At 38.4% G+C, this 17,789-nt stretch overlaps 2 protein-coding genes and 1 pseudogene across 2 annotated transcripts; 1 reads left to right on the top strand and 2 right to left on the bottom strand.

Moving 5' to 3' along the window:
- Positions 1–1,153: 1,153 nt before the first annotated feature.
- LOC148200145 (uncharacterized) lies at positions 1,154–4,986 on the bottom strand. Its single transcript, XM_088112856.1, has 13 exons — positions 4,399–4,986; positions 4,190–4,315; positions 3,782–4,100; positions 3,427–3,649; positions 3,249–3,330; positions 3,072–3,161; positions 2,857–2,979; positions 2,648–2,776; positions 2,450–2,553; positions 2,278–2,368; positions 2,138–2,197; positions 1,810–1,919; positions 1,154–1,553 (listed from the first exon to the last, which is right to left on the bottom strand). Exons 1-13 carry the CDS (start codon positions 4,984–4,986, stop codon positions 1,154–1,156), a joined length of 2,445 nt encoding a protein of 814 aa, XP_087968982.1.
- Positions 4,987–9,767: 4,781 nt separating this feature from the next.
- Positions 9,768–11,412, bottom strand: LOC148200146 (protein VAPYRIN pseudogene; annotated as a pseudogene).
- An 871-nt stretch (positions 11,413–12,283) lies between these two features.
- Positions 12,284–16,116, top strand: LOC148200147 (uncharacterized). Its single transcript, XM_088112857.1, has 13 exons — positions 12,284–12,871; positions 12,955–13,080; positions 13,170–13,488; positions 13,621–13,843; positions 13,940–14,021; positions 14,109–14,198; positions 14,291–14,413; positions 14,494–14,622; positions 14,717–14,820; positions 14,902–14,992; positions 15,073–15,132; positions 15,351–15,460; positions 15,717–16,116. Exons 1-13 carry the CDS (start codon positions 12,284–12,286, stop codon positions 16,114–16,116), a joined length of 2,445 nt encoding a protein of 814 aa, XP_087968983.1.
- Positions 16,117–17,789: the final 1,673 nt, after the last annotated feature.

Consider the following 17,789-nt stretch of genomic DNA (forward strand, 5'->3'; position numbering starts at 1 on the left):
TATAAGATTGAATAACTCCCCAGTACTTGCTGGAAACGTTTTTTCAGTGTTTTCCAGGTTCAGAGATCATGGAAGGGAAACGTGGGAATAACTAAGGGTGGTGTAATCGATTACCAGGGACCCGTAATCGATTAATATAACAACGATAAAATAGTGTACCAAAAGTCTGACGGGTCTACCCATATAAGATTGCATAACTCCCCAGTATTGTCTGGAACCATTTTTTGAGTGTTTGCCAGGTTCAGAGATCATGGAAGGGAAACGTGGGAATAACTAACGGTGGAGTAATCGATTACCTGGGACCCGTAATCGATTAAAATAACAACGATTAAATAGTGTACCAAAAGTCTGACGGGTCTACCCATATAAGATTGAATAACTCCCCAGTATTGTCTGGAACCATTTTTTGAGTGTATGGCAGGTTCAGAGATCATGGAAGGGAAACGTGGGAATAACTAACGGTGGAGTAATCGATTACCTGGGACCCGTAATCGATTAAAATAACAACGATAAAATAGTGTACCAAAAGTCTGACGGGTCTACCCATATACGATTGAATAACTCCCCAGTATTGTCAGGAACCATTTTTTAGTGTTTGCCAGGTTCAAAGATCATGGAAGGGAAGAGTGGGAATAACTAACGGTGGTGTAATCGATTACCAGGGACCCATAATCGATTAAAATAACAACGATAAAATAGTGTACCAAAAGTCTGACGGGTCTACCCATATACGATTGAATAACTCCCCAGTAAGTCGTAATCGATTAATATAACACCAATAGCATTGTGTACCAGAAGTGTGTCTGGTCTACCCACACAAGGTTCAATAACTCCCCAGTAGTGTTTGCTGTACCCAGACATGGAAGGATCTTTATAGTTATAAGTTGAAGTTCGAATACGAGAATATTGAATAAATAAATAACCTATTCAGTGACGTAAGAACTTGTTCCAGTACTTGATAACAATAATAAAAACCACGTACATTAAGCAAATGACTTAACAAGATTACATCAGAGAACAAGTTTTGAAATTAAAAGGGACATAACATTATAGAAAGAAATGTTATCTAAGCAGGTGGTTGTCTCTCAAGTTGATTGCTGAGTTGAATGACTTCTTCGTGAAGGACTCGAACACGATTTTCAATTGTGTCAAATCATTCATCGTGTGTCAAGGAAGCCAGAGTATTTAGGTTTACCCCATACGTGGGGAGCAACTCAATAATCACAGGGGAGCAGCAACAGACTTCCGGTACATGTAAATCGTAATCGGTTACAACGCACTGAGGACGCTCGTCCTCGTCCTTCGCGGCTTCCACTTGCTCAGGACGTTCGCCCATGTTCTGCTCACTCAGGGCGCTCGTCCTCACTCCTTGTTGCCCCGCTCGCTCGGCCTCCCCTCGCTGAAGACGTTCGTCCTCGCCCCCCCTTATCTGCAGTTCAGAACGCTCGTCCGCTACCGTACGGTTCCCTTCCTGCTCAGCACGCTCGTCCGCAGGACGCTCGTCCCCTACCCTATCCCTCCTATATCTTCTTCTCTCGTACACTCGCCAGGCCCTAACATCCAGTCATCAAAACACAATGTCGGGGCCACCCTAATCATGTCCAATTCCCTTATCACTGCATCCACACCTACAGCTATCCAAGACAAAGACCAAGCAGGTCATGCTGTGTCAATGAAGCCAAGGTAGTTAGGTCCAGCCCAGAAGTGGGGAGCAACTCAGTAATAACAGTGGACCATCCACGCACTTTCGGTACATGTAAATCGTAAGCGATTACAACGTCACTGTAATCGATTACAGCAGCTCATTACTGCCTTCCCACCCCTGCCTTCTCATTATCTGACCTACTAAATGGGGAGTTCTTCAATAAAAATAGGGGAGCAGCGATGCACTTTTCATAAGGAATAAACAAACACTCCAACTAAAAACAAACATAACCAAAATCAATATTACCAATACTTCACCTGTATTGATTATTACTAGAACAAGTTCACATGTACATAAATCCAAGTAATACACTTTCAATAGTATAATTGTCTACAATGTATATTCTTTTACTACTGATGAATAATCTAAACGAAGGACACGTTTCTAATCCTATAGTAATCCAAAATGTTGCAGCGTCTCCATTCTTCGTACGTTGTCCTCGTCGAGGATCCAGTCACATATAAAGTTTTTCCTAAACGCACCCAACTCTTCCTGAAATGAACATATTGGAATTCATAACCAATGTCAACGGTCTAATAATGTAATATTGAGAAATTCATAATTTAACATACATTTGTATAATCAGGCATGCTTTTCCCATCATATTTCTCCTCTCCATCCCAGATTTCAATAGCTTTCATCATGATTACACCACAATCGTATCTGTTCAAATTCAAAAACACATCCATTAATTTTGTCAATGGAATCACAAAATTTTTTAACACATAGGTCAAATATATTTACGTGTTTGGTTGGACTGGGATGTTGGCTTTCTCAACTAACAAAGGACACTTAGTCTCTTCAAGTTTATCCGTCAACAAACCCCAAAGGCGTTGTATATTTTGAGCCTGTTTGGTTAAAATAACGAAAACACTTAGTTTAAAGTAAGTACGATTTAAGAAGTCATTTTCCAAACAATTTTGTAATCAAGGTAAAGCTTACAATGCTTCTATCAATCCGACAACGTCCTTTGATACCATTGGCAAGTGAGTCTATGACATAAAACTGAAAAGTGCAGACCTTAAGTGCATAACACCACCAATGACCATCACTTACAATTGGGATGAACACCTACACATTGTTTGGAATATGTCAAAATAGTAACCCACATTAAAAAACAAGGATATGCTTACAAAGTACATCTTACTCACCCAATCAGCAGACAATAAGGCCTCAACTCGAACCAGATCATATCGAAAATATGGCTGGTAGTCAAGAAGTTGCCACACATGTTGATTGACTGGTCTTTTCCTATAGTCGTGCAGGACATGGGTCTTCAATATCAAATAAAAACATCATTAAACAACCATGTCAATGTAAAATTCTAGGCTACCAAAAACCAACAACACCTACTTAAACCATTTACCCCAAACATAGGACTGAATACAATCCTCTTTATGACTCCAGTCAACCTTTTTTCAAAGTACATGAACATTGTTGCTGCAAAAATTAAAGCCTGCACAACAATTAACAACTTCAACATGAAATTTATGAACTTTCTAAATTGAATGACAACAGTAATTAAAGTCAACTGTATAATTACCATGTTGTCTACACATTGCCTTGGCCCTAAAGAGCTACATTCACTTGTGCTCAACAGTTGATACATAATTTCAGAGACGTACCTGAAAAAACAACATCATTAATTCACCTACGAATATCATTCACCATAAAATCAACTACCGATAACAACAACTTATAAAAAATCACTGTGTTCTAACCTCCGTGGAATGTCTCTTCGCGTAACTGCGTGGTACAACTTATCCAAATCCACGACTGTTTTTGGATCACCAACAAAACAACACAAAGCCAGTACATTCAACGGTTGTACATCCACTTCTCCTTCACCATCATCAACACCATCGCCAACGTCAACGACAACTATTGGATGGTCAGCGGCGACTCCTTCTTCTTCTACAACCATGGTACAAGCTGGTTCTTCATCTGCACGTTCTTCATTTTCTTCATGTCTAGGTTCTTCATTTTCTTCATGTCCAGCTTCTTCATTTTCTTCATGTGCAGGTTCTTCATGTCCAGGTTCTTCATTTTGTTGATCTTCATGTTTTTCATCTGCACGTTGTTCATGAAATGAAGGAGATTGTTCCACCTTTCGATACTTCACACGATCAGCAAGTAGCTTCCTAACAGCCGCAATTTCATCTCTGACTTTTCTTATCCTGGCATTGTTTGTTCTCAGTTTTTCCAAAGTGGATAATAGCCAATTTTCATCATATTCATTTTCAGCTACTTTTTCTTCACCTTTTCCTTCAGCTTTTTCTTCTACTTTTTCTTCACGCTCGGAACCTTCACGCCTCAATCCCTCATCCAAATTGAAAGCACGACGTATGATGGGATTTAAACAATCATTCTCACTGAGGTACCAATCAAATTGTACCTTTGACAATGACAATAAATATACAACAATCACATAACAACAGCAAAAATCATTAAAACATAACATAACTTCATAACAAAGTTACTTACCTCGGCAGTCTTAAACATAACATCTATTTTTTTTGTCGTATAATTTAACGAAGAAAATCGCCTAACGCGCGGAAATTCCTTGGCAGAATCATCATCATGCAAACCAAGACGTTCATACGCCCAAATCTACAGTTAAAACAATCAAACCAATCACAACAGTTATTACTATGGATTCAATTAATGCAACAAACAACCAATATAAATCATACCTGCAAAACAACAGCATTCCCACTTATGCTCAATGAATCAGCAATCGATCCAGAAAGTAGTTTCTTATTACATCTATTTAGACTATCTACAAGATATCTATGTACAGCACTACTCCAATCATAACTAGACAAACTGTCTAAGTCATCTAAGACTGAACAAGGCATGTTGGACACATATCGTGCCTTCCTGGGAAAAAAGAACACCACAAAACAAACTAATACATACAGGCGACACACCCCATCTACCTCACTATCATCATTACCTACAAGCACATTGAACATATCTATGAGGTCTTTCAATTTCGTACATTTTGAATTAAAGGATTCACCAACTTTACCCACAACTGATTCATCAAAAGGAACTTCCAAACCCCCAACTCCTAACCCTAAAGTCATGAACACATCCTGCACATTGAAAGGCACCAGATGTTGGCTAACTCTAAACGATTGATGGTGGGGAACCCATCGACGAACCATCTTTTTCAACAATTTCAGGTTCACCTCTAAAGGATCTCCAATTTCTAAACACCACTTAAACGGAGTTTGTGAAATGCGCATCTTATGTGTCGCTGCCAGTAAGGAGTTCATGTTGGCAATGTACGATGTATGTATCCAAGCTCGAAGGCGCCACTATAAAACAGGTCAAAATTATAACAATCAAATTGCTTCTCCAAAACAACAAAGAAAACATTCCTGTTTATTGTCTACTTACATTGTTATTAGAGGATTCCATTTTCAACTCTAAAAATAGCGTCTGTCAAATATTCACCTACAATAGGAAAGGCTGATCAACTTACTATTAGTCAAACTCCTTCCAAAACGCAAGTACACATACCATGGACTCAGGAATCCTTAACTCAGCTTTAAAACATAGATTACACAATCAAACTTACAATAAACGGGAAAACCAATGGTGGACATACATAAATGGCGAAAGGAATAAATGCCAATGGGAAAACACGGTTTCCCAATGAAAAAACCGTCGTTGTGCAAGGTTCAATAAAACGAAAACGAACAAGGGCATATAAAATACCTTGCGATTAACACTCACCCCAACCGTCCAACGAACAACGGCGACGTTAAAAAACCGCTCCTTTGAAGAAAATGACAACGCTTGCCCCTTCAACACACTTCCTCCCAACACTTCAATGGTGGACGGAGACAAAGGACTTCAATGCCGGACTTCAATACTTCCAAACACGATTTCGCTGCCGTGCACAAAGTTCAGAATGCTGGACGCAAAGTTTCGAAACTCTCTTGGTGGAAGGCTTCGTGAAACTCTCTTGGTGGAAGGCTTCGTTTTCGAATGAAACAAAATTTCGGAGAGAGATTACGGAACTGTAAGGGCGCCAATCACTCATTCCGAAACTACCCTCCAAATCAACTTTTTTACTTTTCAAATCTCCAGTTAAAACAGCAAATCACACAACGACACGTGTCGTTGTTAAATTGTTGTCAAATGGGCGTTGTCGAACAAACATTTTCCTTTAAGATTTTTAAGAAAATAATGTAAAAATACGAAATATTTAGTGAAAGAAAATGTCAAATTATTGATTTAAGAAATTTTTGAAGATCTTATTTCATATGAACATAATATAAATAATAAGAACAAAATATAAATACATATAACTATGAATTATAGAAAAACAAATAATACAGCATATATCAAACATGTAAAAAGTACATTAAACATAAAATAAATACTTTAATATAAATATACAAACAAATATTAAAAACATATATATAAAAATTTAAAATTTTTATGAATATGGAGCGTAAAACTAGTTGTTACTGGGTTTTCAAATGTTTAGAGTAAGAAGTGAGTAATTAAAAAAAATACAAAAAAGCATTGCCTTATTATATACCAAAAAATAAGAAAAAAAATTATTACAGGGATCTTTCACTTTTGCAATGGAAAGAAGTGATTTGAGGGTAATGAAACGAAAAAAATGGGAGAATATATAACGATAACGACACAACGACAAGGAAATGAAAAAGAAAATGAGAGGATGAAAGGAAAATGGGGAATGTAGAATGAAAAAGGAAGGGAAGAGAGAGGAGAAAGAAGAGTGTCCGAAGTGTGGAGGAAGCAGCGCCAACTGTTGCAATCAGTGATGAACAATGTAGAAGATGTTCAAAAATGGTGTTGCAAAGAGAACAATAATGACTTTGTAAAAAAATTTCATCTAAATTTACCTTAAAATTTTTTGACTCCAATTATTTATAAAATCAAAGTAATAATACCTCTATAGCTTCAGTTTTATTAATTTTTGTGAACAAAATAAAAAAGTATTAATTTCTTTGACAAATTTGAAAATTTCTTTAAGTCTCGGGTCTGAAAAAAAATAAAATTTCTTGCAACTGAGGTGAAATTCCTTTTCTTAGATAAAATATTTAAATAAAAGAGTGATAATTTTGAAAATTTATTCGACTTTTGAGACCAAATTCCCCTTTTCCAATAAAATATTTAAATAAAATAGAGTCACAATTCTAAAATTTTATTCAATTTTTTTATTTTAGATATGCAAATATCGAAACTGTAGAGGTATATGGCCTTAGTTTTATAATAATCAAAGCCATATTACATGGTCTCAGTTATTTAAAAATCGAAGCCAAATCTCATCTCTTTTGATAAAATAATTAAAAAAATATAAAAAATTTAAATTTTTTTTGCATACATTTCCATTTTGATTCTGAAATAACTGAAACAAAAAGATATATAGACTTCGAATTCAAAATTGTCTTTATATATTTTGGTTTTTTCTAAACCGAAACATATAATCGTAAATAACTATTAAGAAGAACATATTAATAATATGATAAAAATGCCAAACATCATGGTATTCCTAATACATATATGTACATCGAGCATAATATCACATTAAAAAGCTACGGTGAAGGCAAAGAGTGCACTGTTTTCCCATTCAAGACGTAGACTCCTCCTTTCTGGAAACATACTAGTTATTCTTCATTTCGATTCTGGCACAAAAATTGTGGGTTAAATCAGTATTAAAATGTGGTTATATAACTTGTACAATTGGTTAAAGAATCATATGGCCTTGGATAAGTACTACGACTTGCATAACAATATCTATAAATCTTTCAATTTCATAATAGTTGATTGGTTACCAAATGATTGAGTGTTTCTATAAACACACAATTATAAATCTTGATTTAGATTCGTGCACAAAATGGTGGGTGAAATCAATTAAAAAAGCTGGTTAATTTGGTTATTTACTTGGTTACATGTTATTTATCTCTAAAATTAGTTGTTATTTAATGATTTTCTTTCTGTATATGTTCTAAGTCTTATTTGTAGATTCATGGAATGTCCAAAAGTGTTAGTGGCCAAGATTAAAAGAAAAATAAATTCATTATCTTTAAGATAGGATCAAAAGTTGTTTCACGATTTTCTCTAAAACAATTAGTTGTCACTCTATCATAAAAAAAAATAAAGCTTGTAGCATAACCAATGATCAAATTGCATACATATTTAAAAAAAACTCTCCGACTTGCATTATTTCAAAAGTTATGGCAGATACATGTAGTTAACAAGATACAAAATTCTAAGTTTAAAACTAATATTAAAAACTAATGTAAGTTTATGAGATCGTTATTAAGATATTTTCAGATTTGTTATGATTGATGTCATACAAAGTATTTTTCATGTCTTTTTTTTACAAAAGTAGACAAATATAAAAAAAAAACTTACATAAATATAGACAAATTTTAAAAAAGTTATGAAAATAGTGAAGTTGTATAGTCTCATATAATTTTACAAACGAAGAAATCATATATTTTCACACAGACTTTTGTTTTTGTGTTTCAATTTTGGAAGTTGTCAAACCTCTCAACGATTTTCAATTACATTTTATGAAAGTCATCCAAGAATAATTTATAACCTAGCTAACCTTAATATATAACCGAGTTATCATAATTTTAGGTGAAATACATATTGTAACCGAGCTGATCTCATGGAGCTCGAAAAAAGATAGAGAGAGTTCAATGAAACATGTGAATGGAAAGCTCAACCATGTGGAGAGAGCTCAACCAAACTCTTCACATGCTCCACCAAACTTTCCATATCCCTTTTCACATTTCATGAAGTAAGCTGAATTATAATATATATTCCACTTGGATTCATGATAACTCAATTACATGATGTTAGTTCCATTATAAGTTATCCCAAGAAGATTTCATAAAATATAAATTATAACTTAAATTCGTTGGAAGACTTGATTACTACCAAATAACTACGTGTTGATCGAAACCGAAATAAAAGTCCAAATGTATAACTTCTTCATTTCAAATCATCATTAAAATCATATAGAATTGTCTATTCTCATTATTTTTTTAAAATTTGTCTGTAATTTTCCTATTAGATTTGCTTAGTTTTATTAAAAAAGAAAACCCCCTTCCTATGTGTTCGTGCAGTATTTACAGGACTTTTCCTTATTGAATAAAAGCATAGTGTATAGTATGATATCTAGGCCGAACGGTTAGCATCCAAGACCGATCGGTCTATTTACTGTAGCAGCGCTCGTCAACTATACTGTAGCAGTGCTCGTCAACAAACCAGATTAAATAATGTTGGGCCACAACGCTTGTCAACCAGGTCAAACCAGGTTAAAAGGTGTTGAGCCACAATTGGACCAACATTTAAGTTATTGGATAAAATATCTGATTAAAGATATTCATAAAGTTGTTTATGAGCAACTGACCAGATTTGAAGGTAAGTCTGTTTATATTTTATTAGGCTTGTGATAACCTATAAATACAAGACCAAGGCTAAAAGCCAGATACGTTCCACTTAGGCTAAACTCACGCTCTACCGAGTTCATAATACTCAATTACAATAATATTCATTTGTGAGCAACAAGACGCCTAACTTGAGCGTCAGAGTGTTTTTGCAGTACCTCCCCCATCCAGAGTCTAACCGAACGACATTTAGAATCCAACCGAACGACATCCAGAATCCAAACGAGCGGAACACTCGATTCCAACATCGGAAAGCAGCAAAGCCACATCAACAAAAGTTTATCTCTCGGTCTCACAAAATATCTACAGAAACAAATAGTATTTTCCCAAGCAATTTTTCTTTCATTTTTCATTTCTACTGTTCATATAACACTTTCTGCACAACGAGGATCAATGATATTAACCATTTTAAAATTTAAGAAACTAACATTTTGTCTTAAACTAACAATTCCATTGCCAAGCTTAAAATCACAGCCATGCAAAACCCAAAACCAGTCCCAAATGCTTCTCTATCAAACGAGCCAAAGCCGAAAATCGGTCTCAATTCCTCTCATTCTAATGTACCAAATCACTAGCAAGAAAGCACCATTAATGAATCAGCATCTCTGTCATTAGAGCACAGCCAGAGCCACTGAGCGACCAAAACCAGCACCATTATTCAACCCTCTGATATTACCTCTGTCACCACCCCTCCTCTTCTTAACAACACCCCCACCTTCCATTATCTTACTCCCAAAAGCAATTGCACCAAACGCAGCGACTCTATCAGAATTTTCCCTACTAGCCCCACCGTTAACAAGAACCCTCGTGATCCCCACGTAGTTCAACGACTCTGTTATCTGCAACGCGCTCACGCCCTTCCTAGTCCTCGCCTCAACGTCCGCACCTTTCTTCACCAAAAACTCCGTCACGTCTGCGTGCCCCGCCTCCGCCGCACAGTGCAGTGCCGTGTACCCTTCTTCGTCCTTCGCGTCCACCTCCACCCCTCTCTCCACCAGAACCTTCACCACGTCGATTCGCCCTTTGAACGAGGCCCGGTGCAGCGCGGTCCAACCGTGCTGGTCCCTCCCGTTAAGGTCCGCGCCGTTCTCCAGAAGCTTCTGGATGGTTCTCACTTCGCCTTTCTTTGCAGCCGTGCACAGCTTGTCGCCCAGACTCAGGGCGTCAAAGAGGCGCTCGTGGCCGTTCTCCACCGCGACGTCGTAGGCGGTTTTTCCTTGTGCGTTTCGAACGTCCTTGCTGGCATTGCCCTTTTGCAGCAGGAGCTTCACCATGCTCTCGTCTCCTGCTGCTGCTGCCGTGTGCAAAGGGGTGTCACCTGTTAGACATGATTATCATTAGAAATTATAATATCAAAAGATGAAGGGTTAAGTTTATAATGAATTATCAACATTAATTACCTTCTCTTGCGTTCTTAAGGTCAGTTCTGGCACCGTTGGCTAGAAGAAGTCTAACACAGTCTCTTCGACGCTCCTCAACTGCAACGTGCAAAGCAGTGTTGCCGTCTTTCGTGAGCGAGTCCACTTTGGCGCCTTTGAGCAAGAGCAGTCTCAGGACCTCCACGTGTCCTCCTCTAGCCGCGTGATGAATCGGCCCAAACACGGCCATTTCAGCTCGCTCCGTGTTGGCCCTGCGAGCCAGAAGAAGCTCCACGATCAATGTTTCGTTACACGATGCTGCAGCCTCAAGTGGGGTCAACCCAGAACGGTTTGTTGCCTCGGTATCGGCCTCGAACTCCAGAAGCAGCTGAACGAGGTCAGCTCTTCCCTGTGCGACCGCCAAGTGGAGCAATGTCTGGCCATGTGGGTCGGTGCTGTTTACAATTCCCCATGAAGGGTCGCTTCTCTCCAGAGCTTCCCTCACCTCATCGATTTCGCCGAGCGAGACCAAGTGGGCCAGAATGTGTGACCCTAAAAACATGACCCTTATGCCGCTGTCGACGAAGACTTGTTTTTTCTTAAACCAGTCGGAGGGAACAGCGTCGAACATGGAGGAGGGTTCTCTGATGGCGGCTCCTGGAACCAAGACACTGTGTAGGAGGAAGGAGTCGTTGGAGTGAGGGAAGGAATGGGGGAGGGTGGTGGTGGAGGGTGTATGATAGGTGATTTCTACAGTGAGCGTGGCTAAGGGGGAGATAATACCTGAGTGGGGCTTAACTACGTAACGAGTTTTGATGAGGGGTTGAAGCCTGAAGGCCACTGGCATTGTGTGCATGACGTTGTGTAAGGTGATTTTGCCTTGTTCGACAACGCCCATTTGACAACAATTTAACAACGACACGTGTCGTTGTGTGATTTGCTGTTTTAACTGGAGATTTGAAAAGTAAAAAAGTTGATTTGGAGGGTAGTTTCGGAATGAGTGATTGGCGCCCTTACAGTTCCGTAATCTCTCTCCGAAATTTTGTTTCATTCGAAAACGAAGCCTTCCACCAAGAGAGTTTCACGAAGCCTTCCACCAAGAGAGTTTCGAAACTTTGCGTCCAGCATTCTGAACTTTGTGCACGGCAGCGAAATCGTGTTTGGAAGTATTGAAGTCCGGCATTGAAGTCCTTTGTCTCCGTCCACCATTGAAGTGTTGGGAGGAAGTGTGTTGAAGGGGCAAGCGTTGTCATTTTCTTCAAAGGAGCGGTTTTTTAACGTCGCCGTTGTTCGTTGGACGGTTGGGGTGAGTGTTAATCGCAAGGTATTTTATATGCCCTTGTTCGTTTTCGTTTTATTGAACCTTGCACAACGACGGTTTTTTCATTGGGAAACCGTGTTTTCCCATTGGCATTTATTCCTTTCGCCATTTATGTATGTCCACCATTGGTTTTCCCGTTTATTGTAAGTTTGATTGTGTAATCTATGTTTTAAAGCTGAGTTAAGGATTCCTGAGTCCATGGTATGTGTACTTGCGTTTTGGAAGGAGTTTGACTAATAGTAAGTTGATCAGCCTTTCCTATTGTAGGTGAATATTTGACAGACGCTATTTTTAGAGTTGAAAATGGAATCCTCTAATAACAATGTAAGTAGACAATAAACAGGAATGTTTTCTTTGTTGTTTTGGAGAAGCAATTTGATTGTTATAATTTTGACCTGTTTTATAGTGGCGCCTTCGAGCTTGGATACATACATCGTACATTGCCAACATGAACTCCTTACTGGCAGCGACACATAAGATGCGCATTTCACAAACTCCGTTTAAGTGGTGTTTAGAAATTGGAGATCCTTTAGAGGTGAACCTGAAATTGTTGAAAAAGATGGTTCGTCGATGGGTTCCCCACCATCAATCGTTTAGAGTTAGCCAACATCTGGTGCCTTTCAATGTGCAGGATGTGTTCATGACTTTAGGGTTAGGAGTTGGGGGTTTGGAAGTTCCTTTTGATGAATCAGTTGTGGGTAAAGTTGGTGAATCCTTTAATTCAAAATGTACGAAATTGAAAGACCTCATAGATATGTTCAATGTGCTTGTAGGTAATGATGATAGTGAGGTAGATGGGGTGTGTCGCCTGTATGTATTAGTTTGTTTTGTGGTGTTCTTTTTTCCCAGGAAGGCACGATATGTGTCCAACATGCCTTGTTCAGTCTTAGATGACTTAGACAGTTTGTCTAGTTATGATTGGAGTAGTGCTGTACATAGATATCTTGTAGATAGTCTAAATAGATGTAATAAGAAACTACTTTCTGGATCGATTGCTGATTCATTGAGCATAAGTGGGAATGCTGTTGTTTTGCAGGTATGATTTATATTGGTTGTTTGTTGCATTAATTGAATCCATAGTAATAACTGTTGTGATTGGTTTGATTGTTTTAACTGTAGATTTGGGCGTATGAACGTCTTGGTTTGCATGATGATGATTCTGCCAAGGAATTTCCGCGCGTTAGGCGATTTTCTTCGTTAAATTATACGACAAAAAAAATAGATGTTATGTTTAAGACTGCCGAGGTAAGTAACTTTGTTATGAAGTTATGTTATGTTTTAATGATTTTTGCTGTTGTTATGTGATTGTTGTATATTTATTGTCATTGTCAAAGGTACAATTTGATTGGTACCTCAGTGAGAATGATTGTTTAAATCCCATCATACGTCGTGCTTTCAATTTGGATGAGGGATTGAGGCGTGAAGGTTCCGAGCGTGAAGAAAAAGTAGAAGAAAAAGCTGAAGGAAAAGGTGAAGAAAAAGTAGCTGAAAATGAATATGATGAAAATTGGCTATTATCCACTTTGGAAAAACTGAGAACAAACAATGCCAGGATAAGAAAAGTCAGAGATGAAATTGCGGCTGTTAGGAAGCTACTTGCTGATCGTGTGAAGTATCGAAAGGTGGAACAATCTCCTTCATTTCATGAACAACGTGCAGATGAAAAACATGAAGATCAACAAAATGAAGAACCTGGACATGAAGAACCTGCACATGAAGAAAATGAAGAAGCTGGACATGAAGAAAATGAAGAACCTAGACATGAAGAAAATGAAGAACGTGCAGATGAAGAACCAGCTTGTACCATGGTTGTAGAAGAAGAAGGAGTCGCCGCTGACCATCCAATAGTTGTCGTTGACGTTGGCAATGGTGTTGATGATGGTGAAGGAGAAGTGGATGTACAACCGTTGAATGTACTGGCTTTGTGTTGTTTTGTTGGTGATCCAAAAACAGTCGTGGATTTGGATAAGTTGTACCACGCAGTTACGCGAAGAGACATTCCACGGAGGTTAGAACACAGTGATTTTTTATAAGTTGTTGTTATCGGTAGTTGATTTTATGGTGAATGATATTCGTAGGTGAATTAATGATGTTGTTTTTTCAGGTACGTCTCTGAAATTATGTATCAACTGTTGAGCACAAGTGAATGTAGCTCTTTAGGGCCAAGGCAATGTGTAGACAACATGGTAATTATACAGTTGACTTTAATTACTGTTGTCATTCAATTTAGAAAGTTCATAAATTTCATGTTGAAGTTGTTAATTGTTGTGCAGGCTTTAATTTTTGCAGCAACAATGTTCATGTACTTTGAAAAAAGGTTGACTGGAGTCATAAAGAGGATTGTATTCAGTCCTATGTTTGGGGTAAATGGTTTAAGTAGGTGTTGTTGGTTTTTGGTAGCCTAGAATTTTACATTGACATGGTTGTTTAATGATGTTTTTATTTGATATTGAAGACCCATGTCCTGCACGACTATAGGAAAAGACCAGTCAATCAACATGTGTGGCAACTTCTTGACTACCAGCCATATTTTCGATATGATCTGGTTCGAGTTGAGGCCTTATTGTCTGCTGATTGGGTGAGTAAGATGTACTTTGTAAGCATATCCTTGTTTTTTAATGTGGGTTACTATTTTGACATATTCCAAACAATGTGTAGGTGTTCATCCCAATTGTAAGTGATGGTCATTGGTGGTGTTATGCACTTAAGGTCTGCACTTTTCAGTTTTATGTCATAGACTCACTTGCCAATGGTATCAAAGGACGTTGTCGGATTGATAGAAGCATTGTAAGCTTTACCTTGATTACAAAATTGTTTGGAAAATGACTTCTTAAATCGTACTTACTTTAAACTAAGTGTTTTCGTTATTTTAACCAAACAGGCTCAAAATATACAACGCCTTTGGGGTTTGTTGACGGATAAACTTGAAGAGACTAAGTGTCCTTTGTTAGTTGAGAAAGCCAACATCCCAGTCCAACCAAACACGTAAATATATTTGACCTATGTGTTAAAAAATTTTGTGATTCCATTGACAAAATTAATGGATGTGTTTTTGAATTTGAACAGATACGATTGTGGTGTAATCATGATGAAAGCTATTGAAATCTGGGATGGAGAGGAGAAATATGATGGGAAAAGCATGCCTGATTATACAAATGTATGTTAAATTATGAATTTCTCAATATTACATTATTAGACCGTTGACATTGGTTATGAATTCCAATATGTTCATTTCAGGAAGAGTTGGGTGCGTTTAGGAAAAACTTTATATGTGACTGGATCCTCGACGAGGACAACGTACGAAGAATGGAGACGCTGCAACATTTTGGATTACTATAGGATTAGAAACGTGTCCTTCGTTTAGATTATTCATCAGTAGTAAAAGAATATACATTGTAGACAATTATACTATTGAAAGTGTATTACTTGGATTTATGTACATGTGAACTTGTTCTAGTAATAATCAATACAGGTGAAGTATTGGTAATATTGATTTTGGTTATGTTTGTTTTTAGTTGGAGTGTTTGTTTATTCCTTATGAAAAGTGCATCGCTGCTCCCCTATTTTTATTGAAGAACTCCCCATTTAGTAGGTCAGATAATGAGAAGGCAGGGGTGGGAAGGCAGTAATGAGCTGCTGTAATCGATTACAGTGACGTTGTAATCGCTTACGATTTACATGTACCGAAAGTGCGTGGATGGTCCACTGTTATTACTGAGTTGCTCCCCACTTCTGGGCTGGACCTAACTACCTTGGCTTCATTGACACAGCATGACCTGCTTGGTCTTTGTCTTGGATAGCTGTAGGTGTGGATGCAGTGATAAGGGAATTGGACATGATTAGGGTGGCCCCGACATTGTGTTTTGATGACTGGATGTTAGGGCCTGGCGAGTGTACGAGAGAAGAAGATATAGGAGGGATAGGGTAGGGGACGAGCGTCCTGCGGACGAGCGTGCTGAGCAGGAAGGGAACCGTACGGTAGCGGACGAGCGTTCTGAACTGCAGATAAGGGGGGGCGAGGACGAACGTCTTCAGCGAGGGGAGGCCGAGCGAGCGGGGCAACAAGGAGTGAGGACGAGCGCCCTGAGTGAGCAGAACATGGGCGAACGTCCTGAGCAAGTGGAAGCCGCGAAGGACGAGGACGAGCGTCCTCAGTGCGTTGTAACCGATTACGATTTACATGTACCGGAAGTCTGTTGCTGCTCCCCTGTGATTATTGAGTTGCTCCCCACGTATGGGGTAAACCTAAATACTCTGGCTTCCTTGACACACGATGAATGATTTGACACAATTGAAAATCGTGTTCGAGTCCTTCACGAAGAAGTCATTCAACTCAGCAATCAACTTGAGAGACAACCACCTGCTTAGATAACATTTCTTTCTATAATGTTATGTCCCTTTTAATTTCAAAACTTGTTCTCTGATGTAATCTTGTTAAGTCATTTGCTTAATGTACGTGGTTTTTATTATTGTTATCAAGTACTGGAACAAGTTCTTACGTCACTGAATAGGTTATTTATTTATTCAATATTCTCGTATTCGAACTTCAACTTATAACTATAAAGATCCTTCCATGTCTGGGTACAGCAAACACTACTGGGGAGTTATTGAACCTTGTGTGGGTAGACCAGACACACTTCTGGTACACAATGCTATTGGTGTTATATTAATCGATTACGACTTACTGAGGAGTTATTCAATCGTATATGGGTAGACCCGTCAGACTTTTGGTACACTATTTTATCGTTGTTATTTTAATCGATTACGGGTCCCTGGTAATCGATTACACCACCGTTAGTTATTCCCACTCTTCCCTTCCATGATCTTTGAACCTGGCAAATACTAAAAAATGGTTCCTGACAATACTGGGGAGTTATTCAATCATATATGGGTAGACCTGTCAGACTTTTGGTACACTATTTTATCGTTGTTATTTTAATCGATTACGGGTCCCAGGTAATCGATTACTCCACCGTTAGTTATTCCCACGTTTCCCTTCCATGATCTCTGAACCTGCCATACACTCAAAAAATGGTTCCAGACAATACTGGGGAGTTATTCAATCTTATATGGGTAGACCCGTCAGACTTTTGGTACACTATTTAATCGTTGTTATTTTAATCGATTACGGGTCCCAGGTAATCGATTACTCCACCGTTAGTTATTCCCACGTTTCCCTTCCATGATCTCTGAACCTGGCAAACACTCAAAAAAATGGTTCCAGACAATACTGGGGAGTTATGCAATCTTATATGGGTAGACCCGTCAGACTTTTGGTACACTATTTTATCGTTGTTATATTAATCGATTACGGGTCCCTGGTAATCGATTACACCACCCTTAGTTATTCCCACGTTTCCCTTCCATGATCTCTGAACCTGGCAAACACTGAAAAAACGTTTCCAGGAAGTACTGGGGAGTTATTCAATCTTATATGGGTAGACCCGTCAGACTTTTGGTACACTATTTAATCGTTGTTATTTTAATCGATTACGGGTCCCAGGTAATCGATTACTCCACCGTTAGTTATTCCCACGTTTCCCTTCCATGATCTCTGAACCTGGCAAACACTCAAAAAATGGTTCCAGACAATACTGGGGAGTTATGCAATCTTATATGGGTAGACCCGTCAGACTTTTGGTACACTATTTTATCGTTGTTATATTAATCGATTACGGGTCCCTGGTAATCGATTACACCACCCTTAGTTATTCCCACGTTTCCCTTCCATGATCTCTGAACCTGGCAAACACTGAAAAAACGTTTCCAGCAAGTACTGGGGAGTTATTCAATTTTCTATGGGTAGACCACTCAGACTTTTGGTACACAATGAGATTGTTGTTATATTAATCGATTACGGTTCCCTGGTAATCGATTACACCACCCTTAGTTATTCCCACGTTTCCCTTCCATGATCTCTGAACCTGCCAAACACTTCAAAATCGGTTCCAGCC

The sequence above is a fragment of the Vigna umbellata genome, chromosome 4, assembly GCF_029865625.1.
Source record: "Vigna umbellata cultivar VRB3 chromosome 4, Vumbellata_1.0, whole genome shotgun sequence".
NCBI lineage: Eukaryota > Viridiplantae > Streptophyta > Magnoliopsida > Fabales > Fabaceae > Vigna > Vigna umbellata.